Source organism: Tachypleus tridentatus, chromosome 5 (assembly GCF_004210375.1).
Source record: "Tachypleus tridentatus isolate NWPU-2018 chromosome 5, ASM421037v1, whole genome shotgun sequence".
Taxonomy (NCBI): Eukaryota; Metazoa; Arthropoda; class Merostomata; order Xiphosura; family Limulidae; genus Tachypleus; species Tachypleus tridentatus.
In genome coordinates, this window is record NC_134829.1 from 38365679 (window position 1) to 38387746 (window position 22068).

General features: G+C 34.5%; 1 protein-coding gene across 2 annotated transcripts in view; it reads right to left on the reverse strand.

The window, feature by feature from the left end:
* The window catches only part of LOC143250962 (zinc finger protein ush-like), a 137942-nt gene extending 118753 nt beyond the window's left edge, over window positions 1-19189 (reverse strand). For both annotated transcript variants that reach the window (XM_076502199.1, XM_076502201.1), the window contains exon 1: window positions 19048-19189. In XM_076502199.1, coding sequence (XP_076358314.1) covers window positions 19048-19087 — 40 coding nt within the window. In that variant the 5' untranslated portion in view covers window positions 19088-19189. The remainder of the gene's footprint in view (window positions 1-19047) is intronic.
* Between the last annotated feature and the right edge of the window lie 2879 nt (window positions 19190-22068).

Genomic DNA, 22068 nt, shown 5'->3' on the forward strand with positions numbered 1-22068 from the left:
CTGTTTGGTATTTGCTGAAAGTTCTGTAGCAAATCCGTTTATTGAAATAATAAAAAACTAGAGACATATTTGTCACAGAACCAAGAAACATGAAAAAGTGATACGTACAGAAGACGTGCAAAAGATTACGTGTTTGAAGACCGCCAATGCAGATATCAATAAAAAAATATTAGTTAATAACTAAATGTCTATACACCGAGAACAAACTTAAAATATTGTTTAAGTGTTTTCCGATAGATTGTTTAGGCCTAGTTGGTGTGGACTCTGCTACAGGGAGACAAATCAGAGGCTGTGTATACGTTAAAGAACTTTCTGCAAACCAGGGTAATTTTTCAAAGTTTTGTTTTACTTCTTATGTTTTTTGTTCGTTTTTGAATTTTGTGCAAAGCTACACGAGGGCTATCTGTGCTAGCCGTCGCTAATTTAGCAGTGTAAGACTAGAGGGATAGCAGCTAGTCATCACCACCCACTGCCAACTCTTGAGCTACTCTTTTACAAACGATTAGTGAGATTGATTGTCACATTATAACGCCACCACAGCTGAAAGGGCGAGCATCTTTAGGGTTGGGATTCCAACCCGCGACCTTCGGATTGTGAGTCGATCGCCCTCGCCACCTGGCCATGCAGGGACCTTTCTTAGCAAGTACAAGGCTTATCTGCGAAACAATTACATGTTAAATAAATATTTTTGTCCTAATGACACATAAATGAACTTGCACGTGAAAAAAAACGATTTTTCTTCCATATTCGTTGAATGTATTTATTCAGCTTGTTGGGAAAACGTTAAATATATGCTTATTGGCTTAATATGTCTTTCTTTCTTCTTCTGATATATGGCTTTAAATATGTGAAACTAAAGAATGTGTTAGAACTACAATGATACAATTCGTTTTAAATGTTTTTTTGTGTAAGCACCAATGCAACGTATACAATATCACACTTTTATTTGATTGTTGCATATGCTTTAATTTTATATAAATATATTTTAATAAACTACTTTAAAAAGTTCGGTTTTTTGTACTAAAAATAGAGTGAAGCAAAACCATGCTGTCTTCTTGTACTAGAACTTTTGTTTTCCCTGTTTGCTGTAAATATACACTATAGGAGACCTACCTAGACATACTTTGAATACAATATACAGCTGGTTCATTGGTTAATATAAGTTCCTTTATTCAAATTCATTTTATCAGTTGGTAGACTCAGACTTATTTAAAAATAGTAAATGTGTAAACCAAATATTTAATTTAACTAATACATGTATGTAACTTGGCTGGAGATAGACTCAGCTTTCACATTTAATTTTAATAGCAAAAAAAAATGTTAATTTTCTTAGTTATGTATAACTGAAACCTTTGCTCATTATTAAAATAAGTTAATATACATGGTGTTTGGAAAGTCACTGTGCAGTTTTGTAATCATATATCTGTTCAGTCTATTTCAAGCCAGTAACCGATAGCGGTGTTTAGAAACAAAATAAGAAGGATCCAGGCCTGTATTGATGCCAACGGGGGTCACTTTCAACATTGTTTATAATTGTCATTTATATTTACCTCCTGTATTCTGTATTGAAACATGTCTGTTAATAAATATATAAGTGCACAGTGACTTTCCGTACACCCTGTACTACAAATAAGACCTCCTTCGTTATTTGCATTACTAAACTCAATGACCAGTGTCTTTACCAATACATCTCTTTACTGAATGGTTGTAAAGTCACGTACATCTCTAAGAACAACAAGCCATACAAATAAAAGTTACTGGATGATTTATTTACAGTAGTTTGTCTTCCTTCCCCATTCGTCGATTACTTCATCCAGATAAAGGTTCATAAGCATGCCTTTTACTGTTTCCATTAGCTTCTGATATACACTGTTTTTCTGTCAATTCTTGGTGACATTCTAGTTGAAGAAGCATCTCTTATAGGCAACTTGTGTGAGAGACAAAGTGAATAAAAACCTTTAAGCCAGACCGATTATGTTATAGGTAACCGAAGGGGTGGAAAAGTGTGACACTACAAAATTCGATAGCAATAAAGAGCACAACTGTAACATGCCAAGCATGGCCTGCTCACTGGTTCCGTTTCTATGTCCTTCCTCATCGCACATCTCACTTTCGCCTTCCCTCGATGTTTGTTTTGCCACCTAACCACGTGGTTATCTGTCACTGATCTCTTCAGGTTGTCCTAAGGCGAAGTAGGCCTTGTCGATTGTCGTAAATTTTTCATTTTTGTTTTCTCATCAAATTTCTATCAGCTTTGATTTAATACTTCCAGTGCTAGTGTTTGAAATCAATGATTTCTTATTTCAGAAGAGCTGTTAGACAAGGTAGATCAGTTCAGATTGTTCGACTGGAGAGAAAACAGCGACATGTATTCTTGTTAATTGTATCAAGGATTGTGCTGTGAACATAAACCCATATTTGTTCATTATATTGTGGCTATAAGTCCGTATTTTTTTCATTATACTGTAGCCATAAACCCCTTTTTTTCATTATGCTGTGACCATAAACCCGTATTCATTCTTTATACTGTAGCTATAAATCCGTATTTGTTCATTATACTGTAGCCATAAACCCGTATTTATTCTTTATACTGTAGCTATAAATCCACATTTGTTCATTATACTGTAGCCATAAACCCATTTTGTTCATTATGCTGTGGCCATAAACCCGTATTTATTCTTTATACTGTAGCCATAAATCCATTTTGTTCATTATGCTGTGGCCACCATAGTACTTATACAAAGAAGATACGAGTTTTTATATATTAGTATCTGTAGTAATTCAACTTTTGTATTTTATAAGACTAAATCTGGTACTCTTGCAAGTCAAGCGAGTACTTTATTTAAAGGATTGTCCTTGTAGTAACTGCTAATAAGCTTACGTAACAATAAGCAAATAGAATCTCACTTTTAAAATTATTACATCCTGAAAATTACAAACCTCAACAAAATGAATGTTACAAGAGTTACATTAAAAACCTTGGATTTTTCTCAAGAAGCTATGAGCGTGTTGCAAGGTGTTCGAAATGCTTTCACAACATGTTTCAATACATTTTCCATCATTTCCAAACAACACGTAAAATCTATTCCTAAATATAACTACCGCAAGCATTGTCTTTTTTGGTCTGTGTTCATTGATTCTAGCGACAATATAACCCACGACCAGTTTTTTTATTTACAACAATCTAACCCACGACCAGTCTTTTTATTTACAACAATCTAACCCACGACCAGGCTTTTTATTTACAACAATCTAACCCACGACCAGGCTTTTTATTTACAACAATCTAACCCACGACCAGGCTTTTTATTTACAACAATCTAACTCACGACCAGTCTTTTTATTTACAACAATCTAACCCACGACCAGGCTTTTTTATTTACAACAATCTAACCCACGACCAGTCTTTTTTATTTACATTTACAACAATCTAACCCACGACCAGGCTTTTTTATTTACAACAATCTAACCCACGACCAGGCTTTTTTTTTTATTTACAACAATCTAACCCACGACCAGTCTTTTTATTTACAACAATCTAACCCACGACCAAGCTTTTTATTTACAACAATCTAACCCACGACCAAGCTTTTTATTTACAACAATCTAACCCACGACCAGGCTTTTTATTTACAACAATCTAACCCACGACCAGTTTTTTTATTTACAACAATCTAACCCACGACCAGGCTTTTTTTTTTTATTTACAACAATCTAACCCACGACCAGGCTTTTTTTATTTACAACAATCTAACCCACGACCAGGCTTTTTTATTTACAACAATCTAACCCACGACCAAGCTTTTATTTACAACAATCTAACCCACGACCAGTTTTTTTATTTACAACAATCTAACCCACGACCAGGCTTTTTATTTACAACAATCTAACCCACGACCAGGCTTTTTATTTACAACAATCTAACCCACGACCAGTCTTTTTATTTACAACAATCTAACCCACGACCAGGCTTTTTATTTACAACAATCTAACCCACGACCAGGCTTTTTATTTACAACAATCTAACCCACGACCAGGCTTTTTTATTTACAACAATCTAACCCACGACCAGGCTTTTTTATTTACAACAATCTAACCCACGACCAGTCTTTTTTTATTTACAACAATCTAACCCACGACCAGTCTTTTTTATTTACAACAATCTAACTCACGACCAGGCTTTTTTATTTACAATAATCAAACCAACGCCCAACGGGCTGTTGGAAGAAAGAGAATATAAAGAAGAGAAATAAAAGCAATGTTGGATTGTCACTAAAGGGGGGAGTAGATATTCAGTATATTGTGAGTTAAAGTTCCTGTGTAATTCCAAAATATGCATTTGGTGAAATGGTTTTGGTTATTTAAGGTTCGAAGTTTTCAAAAACACTAATTTTAAATATCTGATTTTCTTTATAATAGTTCTGTATTTAACTACCATGCTGTTTAAAAATAATATCGAGATACTCGTTAATTATGTTGTGTGTGTACAATGATATTGTTTCAGTGGCACCAGTAAAACATGATGAAACTACTGATAATTCTTGGGCTTCTCATGTAGAATAGAACAGTGGGATTTGATCATCAAACTTATGGTGTGTTCACGGCCTCCAAATGCTGAGGGCGTTTTTGTGGCAAAGGTACGTGAACCACGAATCATCGGATTTATAAATTAATATAAAGCTTCAAGACCCGCAAATAATTGTTGGTGATACTTAAAGGCAATTTATAGCCATTAGGCAAAACCCGATTGCAGTGAAAGGTAAACATTTAAAGTTCATAGAAATTATGGATAATACAAGTTAAGCACACGTATTAAATAATGAACTTATACTAAATTGAAAACACAAATTTAAATTTTAAATGGCCCTTCCATTAAGTTCCATTTTCACACGGGCAAAGCTTTAACTTTAAGTACAAAAATATTAGGGGAAATTATTCCTTTACAATTATACTAGCTGTTAATCAACCTGTAGCTAACTTCTGTTGTTTTATGCTTAAATAAAGTGCAGTTATTTGTTTATATTGCTCTAATGAAAAATGCTATATAAATCAGTGTTTATTACATTTTGTCTTCTTATAAAACTTCAAATGTTTAGAAAATTCATTAAAACCATTTTTATTGCCTGTCATTAACTGGACTTTTAAGTCTGGACCAAATCATTCTCAACACAGCGGATCATAATACTTACATCACTTTATGAAATTTCGTAATATACAGTCGTCAGTTAATGCTGGCGATTATGGTTACCAGTTTTCATAAATGAAACAAAGTACCAAGAGTAAATATACTAAAAGATAGCAACTGATCAGTTATAAAGTAATTGATCACGTATTTGTCTTATTTCCTTTAAATAATCTTAAGTTTACGCACATACAACCTAACGGCCCGGGCATGGCCAGATGGGTTAAGAAATTTGACTCGTAATTTGAGGGTCGTGGGTTCAAATCCCCGTCGCACTACACATGCTGGCCCTTTCAGCCGTGAGAGCGTTATAATGTGACGGTCAATCCCATTATTCTTTGTTAAAAGAGTAGCCCAAGAGTTGGCGGTGGGTGGTGATGAGTAGCTGCCTTCCTTCTAGTCTTACACTGCTAAATTAAGGAAGACTAGCTCAGATAGACCTCGTGTAGCTTTGCGCGGAATTTCAAACAACGCAACCTGACCACCTGTGTACCTTTTTTATTGTGAAATATTACCAAGCATAAATATATAGTTCACTGAGAACTATTTTCGAAGCTTCATATTTTTCTTCTTTTTTGTTATTTTCCTGACTGCGTATTTTGTCTCTATTTCATGTTTATTTATTTAGCTCTAGTATTTTCCATTAAACAACACTTCTCACAAAAGCAAATTTGTATTTTGCAGGAAATACGTCTCTTCGCTATTTGTTAAAACTTTAGATTGAGTTCGATATCTTGTACATTAATATGCCATTAAGAAAAATAAAACTATTTGGAAGCATTTTATATTATTCTGGTAAACAGAATATTACAATAGGTTAAGTAAATATAGTAGTAGATATCAAGTCGGCGTAATATTTATATATACGTTTATTTTATTATTAAAGCCACATCCTAAACTGATAAGTATCTGCAGGTGGCACTGTTATCGCCATGAACAGACGGGAGCATTCTTAAGAAGAAGAAAGACAGGTTTTCTCAAACAGGAATTCGTTATCTACCCTGCGTCACTCCTTCTACTTTTATTACATATTTGAGTAACAGTAAAACTCTTTCATAGCTTACCTTTTTAGTAATAAGTAACTCACATGATATATATATATATATATATGCACTCAGAAAGAGATGTGAGTAGATAAAATAGGGAAAATTTCTAACAACGTTTAATGTAGAGTGTTAAAAAGTGGAAATTACTTAAAATAGTAGATAAGAACGTCCCTTCTTTTGTGATGAAATGATTAGTTGTTTTAGTGCAAAGCTACAGAAGGAACTAGTTACCTCGCAACTAACTGCCTCGGGGATCGAGTCCCGAATTTTAAAACTGGGGACATTTATATGGAATCACTTTGATATTTTTTTTTAACTATTTTGTTTCCTCCTTTTCCATAGCATCCTAAAGAATTACAAGGGTTCTAACAAATTTTAACAACAACAAACGGGCTACAATTTAAATTCAACGAATATGCATTTTAATAACAAGATGCACCCGTATTTCTTTCCACTTCGTCACCAACAGACCTTATATCTGTTGTTAGTATAAGTTCTCTCGGAGACAAAAACAGATGCTGAGAAATATCTTTATAAAATAGGTGGAGGAAAATACGAAAAATATACAGAGACACATAACGCATGCGCAGAGATTTACCGAGTGAAAAGATTGGTTTGGTTTGTTTTGGATTTTGCGCAAAGCTACACGAGGACTAACCGCGCTAGTCGTCCCTAATTTAGCAGTGTAAGACTAGAGGGAAGGCAGCTAGTCATCACCACTCACCGCCAACTCTTGGGCTACTCTTTTACCAACGAATAGTGGGATTGACCGTCATATTATAACGCCCCCACGGCTGAAAGGGCGAGAAAGTTTGGTGTGACGGAGATTCGAACCCGTGACCCTCAGAGTACGACTCGAGTGCCTTAACCATCTGGCCATGCCGGGTCCCAAACTATTTGATCCGCGTGATTATCAAACAAAATCAATTATATCCAAACCCGTAGTTACCAGTTTATTGTTAATTTATACTAAAAATATACAATATTAATGAATTGACAGAGGAAATGCGGAATTTAAGTCCTTTGCCACGAGACGTGAGGTGTTATTTCATTGGCTAATTCTGATACGTTAATTAATGTTGTTTTACGTGGTTATTGGAAATTTCTGTAAAACATTTAAAATTTTAAAATCTTTTTTTTTCGACTAACTATAAGCTCTCAAAAATACATTGTAGGTCCCGGCATGGCCAGGTGGTAAAGGCACTAGACTCGTAATCCGAGGGTTACGGGTTCGAATCCTTGTCACACCAAACATGCTCGCCTTTTCAGCCGTGGAGGCGTTATAAATATAATGTGACGGTCAATCCCACTATTCGTTGGTAAAAGAGTAGCCCAAGAGTTGACAGTGGGTGGTGATGACTAGCTGCCTTCCCTCTATTCTTACACTGCTAAATTAGGGACAGAAAACGCAGGTAGCCCTCGTGTTGCTTTGCGCGAAATTCAAAACAAACCAAGCCATCCAATGAATATTCTCAGTAAAGATAATAATTTTAGTTAGTGTTTTTCTACACTTCATGACTTACCTACCCCCTTCTGGAATGTTCTAGGATTTGACGTTTATACAATATATCACTTTGAAATTTTTCACCTTACAGAAAACATCCGAGGACGTTCAAATTATTTAATACTTTATTTTCTACAAAAAAAAGAAATAATAAAAGAAGAAAAGTTTGATGTGTATATTACTAACGAATAGCGGGATTGACCGTAAAGTCATAACACCCTCACGGTTGAAATAGCGAGCAAGTTCAGTGACAGGTTTCAATACCTCAACCTACACATTGCAAGTTGAGCGTCCTAAATGGCCATGCCATACTTTTGATTACAGGAAACTTTCTGGGCTTGATAGCCTTGTGACAACTACTAACCTTCACTTGGGTAATTGCTGCTGAATATGGGTGAACACCGAGAACCATCAACAACTAGCTATGAAGAATTATAAATTACCGAAGAAAAAACAAAACTAAGCAAGATATAAGTGTGACCTCGTTTCACTAAATAGTTTTAAACACGTTATTGTTTCTTACGTCAATACAAAGCTACTGTTTCTTACGTCAATACAAAGCCATGTAGTAATATATATATCTATTATACAGCTTAAAGAAAGTAATGCTTTTAGGCCAAGTTTTTTTTAACTTCTAACTGTTATGTCCCCGAGTGGAACAGTGGTAGGTTGCAGACTTACACCGTTAGAAATCTGATTTAGATACCTGTAGTGACCAGCTCACAGATAGCCTATCTTGTAGCTTTGTGTGTAATTCCAAACAATCAATCAGCCTAATTTTTACAACAGATATACATAAAATAAAACATGAAATTCTTTATGTGTTCTAAACACCAACAAATATATTTTTTTTTTTTTTTACAATTAACACTCCAAAATATTATCGGCATCAACAAATTATCTTGACAGACTGACTTAAGTGTTACTGAGCTAAGAGACTCCTAAATATATTCTCAACAGAGACAAATTATTTTGAGAAGCGTCATCGTATTTATTATCCTAGACGTTTCTAAGAATAGCGGGTGAAACCAAATAAAAAAAACAACAACAACACATGCATAAACAATGTGTTAAATAAATAATATTATGACTAGAATTCGCAGATGGAAATTATTAGACATTAATGGTCATGTAACGCAATTGTAGACGGAAAATATTGGACACTAATAGTAATGTAACGTAAATGTAGACGGGAATTATTTGACACTAATGGGTATGTGACAGAGATATGTGGGAGAATTACTGATTCTAATTGGTAGGTAACGCAGATGTAGATGAGAATTATTAGACTCTAATAGACATTTAACGCAGATGTATAGTAGCATTACAGTGAACGCTAATAAGCTTGCAACGCAGATGTAGCTTTTACCATGAAAGCTACCGAATATATTATGAATATTTACCATTGACATTCCTAAATACTGCTGAGGTTATATAACAGATGCAGTTTGGAGCCTAGGAATAACACCATATATATTTTACAGATGTTATAGGAACTGTACATGTTGTCGAACATGCATCGCACATTCAGTTGTTGGAATACAAAGAATGGTCTTTGAAAATAAAGTAGATTACACGACAACATTCCTCTGTATGAAATCACTCGTTCATTGGGCTACGTAAAACATATTGTTATTGGAAGAAGTGTGTTTCTTATCGGTAGAAATATAGTGCGGCATAATTCGTTGGGCTATCTGTGTTTTGTAAACTACGAGTGTCGAAACCTGCATTCTAGCATTGTAAGTCCGCAGACATACCGCTGTGCCACTGGGGTGTAAGTAATTCATTGAATGCTGTTTTCTAACATAGCAGTTTGATTCTTTTTTGTATTAATTGAGCTAATATATTGTGTGTTTGAAAGATAATTATATGACGTCTTGGGGTAAGGGTTAGTGTGACGGATCTTGTATTGAAAGATCCATGGTTCGAGCAGTGATATATTTCATCAATGGGAACGTTATCATTATGACAATCAATCCGATATTCTGTTAAGAGTGACTATATGGGAAGTGTGTACTGCTGACTTGTTCTTTTTCATTTCAAATGGGGGTCCGGCATGGCCAAGCGTGTTAAGGTGTTCGACTCGTAATCCTAGGGTCGCGGGTGCGAATCCCGGTCGCACCAAACATGCTTGCCCTCCCAGCCGTGGGGGCATTATAATGTGATGGTCAATCCCACTATTCGTTGGTAAAAGAGTAGCCCAAGAGTTGGCGATGGGTGGTGATGACTAGTTGCCTTCCCTCTAGTCTTACACTGCTATTTTAGGGACGGCTAGCGCAGATAGCTCTCGAGTAGCTTTGCGCGAAATTCAAAAACAAAAACATTTCAAATGGTAATTGGAATTTCTTTGTAAATTTGTATAATTAATAGTACAAACCGTCGGTACTCGGTGAAACTACTTAATTGCAAAATAAAAATAAAAATAAGGAAAGTAAAGACAATTGTACCATTAACAAATATTTCACTTGTTACAATCATGGTTTTCCTCAAACACTTATTGCTTCTCAGATTGTCAGCCTTTATTGCGTGAATTTTGTGACAAGAATATTACGAGTTTCCTGAATAAATAAATAAATTTATAAAATCGCTTTGCATGAAATTACCTGAATATTTATTTGTGTCTAGTGATTCAAAACTATAAATACGAAAGTGTTGTACTTTAATTACATTTGTGGTAAGAAATTGTTATTTTTCAATGTGTGTATATTTGAAAAAAAAAATTCTTTTGAGTCAATGTTTTATTTTCTAAAATATACCAGTTATTGTTTTACGTTTGTCTGCTTTTCCAATGTGTACTTGTCAAAAAATCCCGGTCGCACCAAACATGCTCGTCCTTTCAGCCGTGGGGGCGTTATAATGTGACGGTCAATCCACTATTCGTTGGCAAAACAGTAGCCCAAGAGTTGGCGTTGGGTGGTGTTAACTAGCTGCCTTCCCTCTAGTCTTACACTGCTAAATTAGGGACGGCTAGCGCAGATAGACCTCGAGTAGCTTTGCGCGAAATTCAAAACAAACAAGCTTATCAAAAAAGGAAACGTTTTATTTTATGTTTTATTTTACTAAACCAATATTACGCGTAATAATCAAAACAAAATAAATATTTAATTAAAGTAGAAAACTGGTAGCATTAATAAAATTAGATATAAAGCCTTTAAATTTATTATGCTCGACGTAAAACGTCTTATTTCCCGCTAATACAGCGGTAAATCTACGAATCTACAACGCTAAAATCAGGGGGTTCTATTCCCCTCGCTGGACTCAGCAGATAGCGGGATGTGGCTTTGATATGATAAACCACACACATACACACAAAACGTTTTATACACGTGAACTTTTACCTAATTCTTCACACTACTGAAAAAAAATAAAATAAAAGAAGAAATATATATTTACATGGCGTTTTAGTCATTGGTATATTTAGTATTGTATATACAAAACATATTAATAGAAAAGACAATCCAACAGTGACTGTAATAACCAAGGAAAACGCGACTTATTTTTAACACGAACATAAAGGATGTATACACAAATATTATAAAGTGAATTACTGTAGGTTTTATAAGGAAAATGTGAAAAAATATTACCTTTGAAACCCCATATTTTGTGTACATATTTATGCAATATTCGATTCTTTAAAGCATGTTTGAAAAAAGTTAATAAATATATCTCTTTTTAACACTCTACTCTGACAAGATGTTTTTTACAAGGTGTGATGGAAAATACACGTTACATGACTTTAAAACGAAGCATTTCTTAATCTATAATCTTTACGTTCAAACTAATAATTACGAACAAATGCTAAAAATACAAACGTTCGTATGGCATTTTGGACATAAATTTCAAACAAATCAATGAAACAGCTCTTTATTGTTGGAACCAGTTCAAACTAAGTTCATTGATCGAAGTTCACTACCGAAATTCAGGTTCGTCTTTCATCAAAAGCATCAAAACGGGTTCAAAAGAAGTACAAGCACCCAATTTAGTTTCTTGTGTGGTTCACATTACTGTTGAATCACAGATTTTCTCTTTAGTTAGCACAACATGAACTGAAGTTAAACCAGTTTTCAATTTTTTGTCCTATATGACTCCCATTACTTCTGCATTTCAATTTCTCCCTTGAATTGAGAACAAATTTAACTGAGGTTATATCTTATCCACCAAGGTTCGCATTACTTCTGAATCACACTTTTTTTGCATCTAGTTGAGAACCATCTTCAGTAAAATTATGCTAACTATCAAGTCTCTTGTTGGGTTAAAATCATGTCTTTTTCATCGCTTAAATCAGTCCTGCTTGAAAGTTCTTACACAAGATAAAGACATAAGCTCAAGCTCATTCCTTGACTTAAAATTATTTTGCAGTTTTAGGGGACTGAAGTAGTTTCATTCCTATACCAAAACGATTTTAATGAATCAGAGTTGTGATTGTGCGGACGTACTTGGTCCAGATGTAAAATATTCTTTGGATCAAACGTGGATGAAGCTGATAAACTAGTAAAAAATATTCGCTGGTGCTATTTTTCTCCTTTTCTTGGACCAAGATTAATTGTACATCAGGTTTCTAGGTCTTCTATTGGCCTAAACTAAGTATTCCTTGGCATTTTAGTTACTACCACATCCAAGTTCGTTTACAGATGTTGAACAGCCAAATTCAATGACGCGGGGAAAGATATGATAATTTATACTTGTGGCATGGCTTCAGAGTCGTCTGAAGTTTAGTTAAAATGTTTCTATCTGTTTTGTCATAAGAATATTTCTCAGATTCTTCTTTATATTCTATCTGTTCTGTCATAAGAACATTTCTCAGATTCTTCTTTATATTCTATCTGTTCTGTCATAAGAATATTTCTCATAAGAACATTTCTCAGATTCTTCTTTATATTCTATTTGTTCTGTCATAAGAACATTTCTCAGATTCTTCTTTATATTCTATCTGTTCTGTCATAAGAACATTTCTCAGATTCTTCTTTATATTCTATCTGTTCTGTCATAAGAACATTTCTCAGATTCTTCTTTATATTCTATCTGTTCTGTCATAAGAACATTTCTCAGATTCTTCTTTTTATATTCTATCTGTTCTGTCATAAGAACATTTCTCAGATTCTTCTTTATATTCTATCTGTTCTGTCATAAGAACATTTCTCAGATTCTTCTTTATATTCTATCTGTTCTGTCATAAGAACATTTCTCAGATTCTTCTTTATATTCTATCTGTTCTGTCATAAGAACATTTCTCAGATTCTTCTTTATATTCTATCTGTTCTGTCATAAGAACATTTCTCAGATTCTTTATATTCTATCTGTTCTGTCATAAGAACATTTCTCAGATTCTTCTTTATACGGGCCACTGTTCAACTTGACAATTAAGTCAGTACCTACTTAGAGATCAACTGTTTCAAATAGTTAATCGTAGCTTTTAATACGTGATTCTGTCAAAATTCAAATGGGGTTTAGAAGACCCATTTTATTTTTTACATAATTTCTCCACAGAGTGCAAATCTAGTTGCATAATATTTTTCTCCTCGTACTGAAAGATGTATTTATGTTAAAATAGATTACGTCACTATTAAGTCCAAATGGATTAATTCTTTGTTTGTTTGCTTTTGAATTTCGCACAAAGCTACTCGAGGGCTATCTGTGCTACCGTCCCTAATTTAGCAGTGTAAGACTAGAGGAAGGCAGCTGGTCATCACCACCCACCGCCAACTCTTGGGCTACTCTTTTACCAACGAATAGTGAGATTTACCGTAACATTATAACGCCCCCACGGCTGAAAGGGCGAGCATGTTTGGCGCGACCGGGATGCGAACCCGCGACCCTCAGATGACGCGTCGCACGCCTTAATACGCTTGGCCATGCCGGGCCTAAAATGGATTAATCGAAAGCTATTTTAAGGTATTATAATGGATTGTAGGTAAATACTGCTTGACAGTCCGACTGTTGTTTTAATACCTGTTCATATCGTTAAGAAACTGTACTACAGTTGTCTCCCAATGGCTCAACAATAGGTAGCCCATCAGGCACTTTTGTGTTCGACAACAACTCAGACAATCATTACTGTAGTTAACAAGTTAGAAAATTATTATTATTTTCTTAAACTATATACAAGAAATCAAATGAGCAAAATTCGCTCCAACTGAAAAACTGCAAAATGAGCTGGTGGTATTTGACTTTAATTCTAGTTTAAAAGCTAGCATAAATGTGACGGAAATATAATATCTTTGAAGATATTATTGTATACTTTAACATGAGTTAGGCCTTAATCTAATACGGCTGACAATGACACCGATTCTCATAGTGTTGCAAGATATACCTAGCAAAATAATACAGTTTAAGTGAAACATAGGGTATTATTAAAAACAAAATTTGATAACTTTAAAAGTTTAAAGTTAAAGTACAAAACCTATGACAATTTAAAAACGAATTTATAGATTAAAATAAGATAAAGACACGGTAACAAAATGTGAAGTGAGCAGAAAAAATCAACAAAAGTAAATCTACTTAAAAAGAACAGGCCAGAAAATATGAAATCATATAATGATAGCACGTAATTTTATTATAAAAATAACAAGTGAAAGGACGAACGTTGTAAATTGAGTAAAATATAATATTTCTGTTAGTTTGATTGTTTGTTTGGTTTTGAATTTCGCGCAAAGCTACACGAGAACTATCTGCGCTTGCCGTTCCTAATTTAGCAGTTTAAGACTAGAGGGAAGGCAGCTAGTCATCACCACCCACCGCCAACTCTTGGGCTACTCTGGGATTGACCATAATTTTATAACGCTCCCACGGCTGAAAGGGCGAGTATGTTTGGTTCGACGTGGATTCAAACCTGCGATTACGAGTCGAACGCCTTAACCCCTCTGGCCATTTTGAGCCCTATGCCATTTTGAAGAAAATAAAAATATTTGATATTTCTGTAAATGAAGATTCAATTTTAAATTGATTTGTAACGCAATACACTAATTGTATTTCCAGAGTGAGGTGACCAAACCCGGATTAAGGCATGGGCTTAGCGGGCTGTAGCCGGTTTTACTTATAAAACATTCAGATGTAAAGGTGCATACTGTACATCCTGATTTGACGTTTCGTTTTTAACACCTTTGAAGCGGGAGTTGAACTTCTTCCATTCATTAAAAGCCTACTTGTACCTTACTAATGATTTTAGGCGGGGACGCCATATCTGCACTTCTTACTTTACCCACGTGTGGGGCGACGGTAATTTTGCAACACTAAAATTCGCGGCTTAGAAACCCCGCGGTGAACAGAGCGCAAATAGCTTTGAGCTACACCAAACAATCTGATTTCACACTTTACAGTGCGTGTGCGTATCTGGTGTCAGTAAATGTCTCAGTTTGAGTTAAGCCTAATTTATTTTAAAATGTAAACGAGTTACTGAGTAGTTAGCTAAAAGAGCTTGACATAATAGTTAATGATAAATAAAATGAGGGTATTTTATGACTACTGTGCTGACAATATGGTGCAGTATGTATTAACTATCGAAGTATTAAACTTAGTAGTAATATGCCACCTCAAGAACATTAATATCAATTTAAATCACACATCGTGTTTTTTATTTAATTTTAAATGGAAAATAAATGAAATTGCAAAACTATTATAACTGATTTTTTTCCGTAGAACAGAAAAGATATTATTAGAATTTAATATTCGCTAATCATGACCTTTGATATCACATTTTTGAGAATTTGTTCAATGATTATATCTGAACTGGTCATGCTCATTTCGTCCATCCAGAGCATTATCCAAATATCCAATGAAAAATGTAATTGTATTCTTATAGTACAGGTTCTTGTATATCATAATGTTTATTCAAAATCAAACAAAAAACTTCTACGTAAAGTTGCTACGCCCAAACCATGTGAAGGATATAGTTTAACCACTATGCCACGTGGTGAATACGATTTTACCCATTATACTAGAGTTCGATTCACTGCTGTGAGCATACCAGATCGCTCAATGTGGTTTGTGGAAGCAGACAAACAACTTAATAACTTGAGATACGATACCTTGGTTAAAGTTATAGCGAAGTAAAAAATAAATCTAGCAAAAATATTTGCTCTAATTTCATTAAATAGATTATAATCTACGAACCAACTAGAAGTTAGTATAAATCATGACCTAACTAAGCCATAACTCCGCGTTACACCGAATATGCAGGCCGGAGACGTTATAGCGTGATGATAAATCCTAGTTTTCGTTGGTTAAAAAACGTTAGAAGTTGTTGAATGATAACTGCCTCCCTAGTCTTACTGCAAAATTAGGGATGGCTAGCACAGATAGCCGTTATAAATGGTCAATCCCACTAGTTGGTAAAAGAGTAGCCAGAAGTTGTTGATGGGTAATGATGATTAACTGCCTTCCCTCTAGTCTTACACTGCTAAATTACGGACGGCTGACCCAGATAGCCCTCGTGTAGCTTTGCAAAAAAATTCATATACAAACAAACTAAGCCATAACAATAACCCTAGCAGTGACAAAATTATAAAGTTAAATGTAAAAAAATCCAAAACAACCACAATAACAAGGTAAACAAACATAATTAATTTAAAAAACGTTGCGATACACTCGCACTACTTTTTTTACACCTAAGGCGAACTTTTTTATACAACATCTTACTCGACTTTGCAGATATCAGTAACAACCCTTGCTTAGCAACTATAGCTTTAAAAATATATAAGAGACGCAAACATAAACAGCAAATAAAAACACAAGCAGCTACATATTTAACTTTACAATACTGACAAAAAATAAGAGCGTTCGAAAAAAAAAATCTAACGTTTCATCTTGACATCCGTCAATTTAACATGATGATATGCGTGATACCTTCTCGCATTTGACATGAAGCTAGATCATATATAACATTGTAACCGGGAGAGCTAAAATTGAACTAAACCACAATGTATCTCAAGATTTGACCGATAGTCTGAGCTAACAGGATCTGCCAATTATAAAATAAGTTTTTGTGTATAGATATACAGCGGCACAGTATAAATACACGCAGTCATGCATCTTATATAGTATCTTAGCATACGTAAGATGCTAACAGCAATATTAGCGAGAAAATGTCCACACCACTAATTTAGAAAATACGGTATTTTTTGCTATTCAACATTTGATTATTTATTTATTGTATTTAGCTCAAAACTACTACCGCACTAATTCGTTGTTCTGTTTCAAGTGATGAAGTGTAGGAGAGACAGCTGGATAATAATGTCCACCACTAGCTCTTGGATCACTTTATTCATATCGTACGATTTGACTGTCACTCTTATAATGCTCACATTGCCCGAAAGTGCGGAGCGCGATATAGTGACAAAGAGCCGCGAGGCGGTGACTGTTGGATTCACAGACTGGTATACTTACTGACCTCTTATGGCCCGCCGTAAGTTACTAATATAATAATACATGTAGTTTAATACGGAATACAACGGAGCTGTGTCCCTCTTTAGATAAGACAGATGTCATGAAGTTACTATATTATAATATATCGTAACAGCCTCGTTGTGAGTATTCTTAAAATAGCCTTCAAAGTTATCTTCCAAGCAAGCTTGTCCTTACAAGCGGCTATCGCACAACTTAGCTCTGTTAACTCGAGTACCAACACCGTGCCAAAATTTCTATACAGATTGACTAGAGATGTATAAATAAATACAAAAGCAAACAATTAAATATTTGTTTTGAGAAGTTTGTTCATTTGGTTGAATTTCTTAAGCTGTTAAAATGAAACTCAGGAAGAAGTTTTAAACTATTTCTAAAAGTCAACTGCACGAGCGAGTGCGAATTCTGGTTTGGAACCGGGTGCAAAATATATTTCCATCACTTGCAAAACGCTTATTCTTAATAATTCTCCGCAACACCGCCACGTTATTAATTACCCTCCATTCATTAATATGGTTAACAATATGCATATTGAATGATATTCTAGTTTTCTTAACTGTTTAATACACTGTGTATCTATCTTTATCCAGGTTCTCGTTCTATATTTAATAGTTATTTATTTTCTTTCGCTTCTCTGCTGCTCTAAAAATAGAGGGCTCTAAACTTGAGAATACCATATTACAGGTCAGCTTATTTAAAAACCAACGCCCTGTACAGGACACATAACTCACGTATATGATAGCGTAATCCGCCAATTTAGGTAAAAGTTTCAGCGGCAGGAAGGTTCCGACAATTCCACCCTCTTTGTCAATTGTTTACACCGGACTTTATTACCTTATCTACAAAGAATTATCTGTTTTATCACAAACAGGTATTAATTTTATTAAGAATATGGGTCACGTGTCATTGGATGACACTAAAGAGTGATGGTTTTTAACATTTAAACGTTTATGATACTGGCTTCCGTGTAAGTTTACGATACTACTTAAATTTCGAGGGCTTTTGGACCCTCGAAATTAGGTGTTTTGTTAGCTTGAACGCGTATATGGTGATTTATTCACAGTAGTTATTATGAACGTCCATACATTAATTGAATACAAATTGTTAATAACATTTAAATAAAAACTTTACAAAACGTATATATCATTATGTAATATCTGTGTAGTATATTTGTGTAAATATGTGAGTGGGCATATATATAATACTTTTAGAGAAATGGTAATCTATAATAAATCAAAATTTTACGAGTATTCTTGAACCAGGAACGTCCATGATCTCAATTAAGATAAATTATTTAGTCTTAATCCGAAAGCATAAGACAAGAGTCACACAAATCTAATTTCAAAGGTTTATATCATTCATAGTTTAAAATATTCAAAACATTTATTATAAAAGATCGCATTATTCTTGTTTTTACTAATGCACATTGTACAGATTTGCACGCTATATGATTCTTTATATTATGCACTCTATAAGATTCTTTATGTTTATATTAAGTCGTTTAACTAAACATGTCGACTTCGTGGAAAATTACAATTTCTCTCCAACGTTTAACAACTACAAATACTTAGTACTCTAAAGTACTGTGTTTCCCTTTCTTATTTCTAATAACAATTATTATTTATTTCAAGTTCCTATTTTATTTCTGAAAATGTTTACGATAAATTTCAGTGACCGAAACATTGTTTCGAACAACAATCTAACCTAAAGCGTTCTTTGAAACGTTAGCGTTAAAGACGAGGACAAATGTGCATATTAAAAATATTCAAAGGAGTAGAAGACCAAAAGGGTTACTGTTACTACGTCCAATGTAGCAATGATTTGTTATAAGCCTTAAACTATATTAGGAAAGAAGTTTAGAACGTAATTAGAAGAACTATACACGTCCCTGAAGAAGGAAAGCACTCTAGCTGACTTACGTTTGAGAGGTTTTGGGTTGGCTTGCTTACGACGAGACATGGACGGGGTTAACGTAGAACAGCCTTCTGCTCTTGCACGCGAATAACTTTTGAGTTTCTAAAGGGTATGTTGAATTCTCACTGCATACGAACGCTTACTTGCAACGCCTTGAACACCGCCTTAGCACATGCGCATTAATTCTATCCATTTATTTAACACGGAAACCCGCAAAAAACCAGATGTTTATTTTTCATATACTCGCTGGGAACAAGAAACGATTTACTGTTAAAAGTAATTATCATTGTGTGATTGAAACTGATATCTAAACAAACAAAAACACACATTAGTGCATCTGTGTTTTTTTTTATTTTGTTTTAGGTTAACAGGCTACACGATTTTGAAAATATTAAAATATACAAAGTGTTGCTTTTCATAGCTCATTGGTTGAAATTGGCAATTGACAAATGATCAAATGTGCCGTAATATTTTAATTTCCTTTATATAAATCAGCCAATTATTTCTTTAAAATTGTAAAGAGCGACTCAGTGGTTATTCTGCTGACCTATAGCTTTTTTGCTGGTCTATTATTCGAGTACCTTTATCACACACAGAAAAAAAAATTGCGCTCTGCTTTTAGCGTGAAACCTCAAGAAAACGCTTCAAAATGAAATGTGAATATTCGAAAAAAAATATCTCAAAATAAGTGTTTTGTATGAATCATTCCATTTTTAAATATTAAAAATAACATTCAGTTTTCTCTGTTGTTATCACTATATCCACATTATTCTTGGTCGTATTTCAACCTCTGCACTATCAATTTTTTGTTTGTTTCAGAATAATCGCTCAAGGTTACCCAAATAATTAGCTGCCCGTAGCTGTCCCTAATTTTGAACACACAGACAAGCCAAGGCAGGCAGTTTGTCAAATAGTACTTTCCTCCAACTTATAGGCTACTCTTGTCTGATCGAAAAATAGTATTTGAGCGTCATTTTAAAACACACCAACAGCCCCGAGGTTCGGAGCGCGTTTTTGAGGCAAGGAAACGTCAACTATGGCCTTAGACTATCACTGGCCCTGAATTATTAACCTGTTTCATTCTGAACAACTTTGTTGTAACTTTTAATTGTTAAACCTTCTACTGCAATTTTGATTTCACTTGAATTCTTGTTCAAAAGCTTCCCCAAGTGAAATAATGGTATGTATGTGGATTTGCAACGCTAGAAATCACGTTTCGATACAAATGGTGGGAAAACCACGAGTAGCCGTGATGCAGCTTTGACTACAAACAAATGTCTTAGTTGTCGACCGTTTTCATTGAAAAAAATTTTATGATGGAAAAACTTTAAGTTTCCTTTATATTTCAACTTAGATCATTAAGAATTTCTTTATTGGAATAACAAAAGTTGCTTTCGCCAAATCGACTGAAGTTGAGAAAACAAAAAATAAAGAAAACAGTAACGTAAAAATTCAATTGATTTAAAATAGTGTATGTAATGAGTTCTTTTCGTTCTGGTAAACTAGCCATAAGGCAGATAGTCAAACGTAATATTATGTCTCCGCTACACCAAAAGAAATCGGCCTGCTCTGTAACTATGCATCTTTCCACACGTTATATTGTATTAAGCTATTTCTTCATAATCAGTTTACAGTACATTATCGAACGTGTTCGCACCATTAGCCGTGGGGGCGTTATAATATGACGGTCAGTCCCACTATTCGTTGGTAAAAGAGTTGGCGGTGGGTGGTGATGACTTCTCTCTAGTCTTACACTGCTAAATTAGGTACAGTTAGCACTGATAACATTCATGTAGCTTTTTGTGATATTCAAAACGAACCAAGTCAGTTCACGGCACATTTTTACCCATATACAACTTAAACTTTTATGTTTAAAACTACCCATAAAATATTTCAAAATAATATGCTAAAAGCTATTAAAATGGCTTAACTTGCCCGACTCTATACTAGCAGTTTGTTTGTCTAGTGTTTTAGCTCAAACTTACGTAGTGCAATATCTGCGTTAAGTCTGACGTGCCGATCAAATTCCGAATTCTGTTGTTAATAAACCTCCAAACTTACTCTCGATTCAAATGAGGTTTCCAAGAATATCCGGGAGGAGAATCGAATTCTGAATTTTAACGTTGTAAGACTAGTGAGCCAACCAAGAATATATGTCAGCAACAAGTATTATGATAATAGAATTCTAACATTTTCAAAGCAACCTAACATGAGCATTCATGTCACATAACTCATTACAATCTATTTAGAACAAAACTTTACCAGTAAATTAGCATGACAAAAAAATACAATCTCATGATATGAATAATTCGGTGGGTGCTGAGTAGAAAAGTTACATGAATTATCTGTGCTCTGCCCAGATGGGTATCCAAAACCGACTTTTAAGGCTGCAAACCTGTAGACTTACTTTCGTGCCATTCAGAGGCAACTAAGAAGTGAAAATGGTGAATGTTGTCGTTTAGAAATAGTATGCTAACTATAACATTGCGGGTCCCTTGATGGTACAGCGGAAAGTCTTCGGATTTACATCGCTAAAATCAGAGGTTCGATTCCTCCCGGTGGACTCAGCAGATAGCCCAATGTGGCTCTGCTATAAGAAAACACACACACACACTGTATTACCAAACTAAAGTTAACTGAAAAAACAGCTAATTTCACTCTTTCAAAACTAGTTTATAACTTATCTCTATTTAGGTACTTTTTTTATTTTCCGGCAGGTTTTCTTGGCACAGTTACCTTGAAAACTCTTAAACATGTAGCAATCCTTTTAAGGATGCGCACTCAGAAGATTGTTGTACCACGTTTATTCCCAGGGTTGGAATGAGGATCTGATATGAATGAAAGAAACAGTTAATTTTATATATTACACGATACAGTGGATAATGTATGCAGAGTGGAATAATAGCACACCCCATTGTCCGAAAGAGCGATATAATATAATACTTGCTTCGTGGTCGAATACGTTGTATTTAGATAGTCTCTTCAGCTCCAGACACAAAGGTTTTACAGTCTGACCAGTCTTGTAA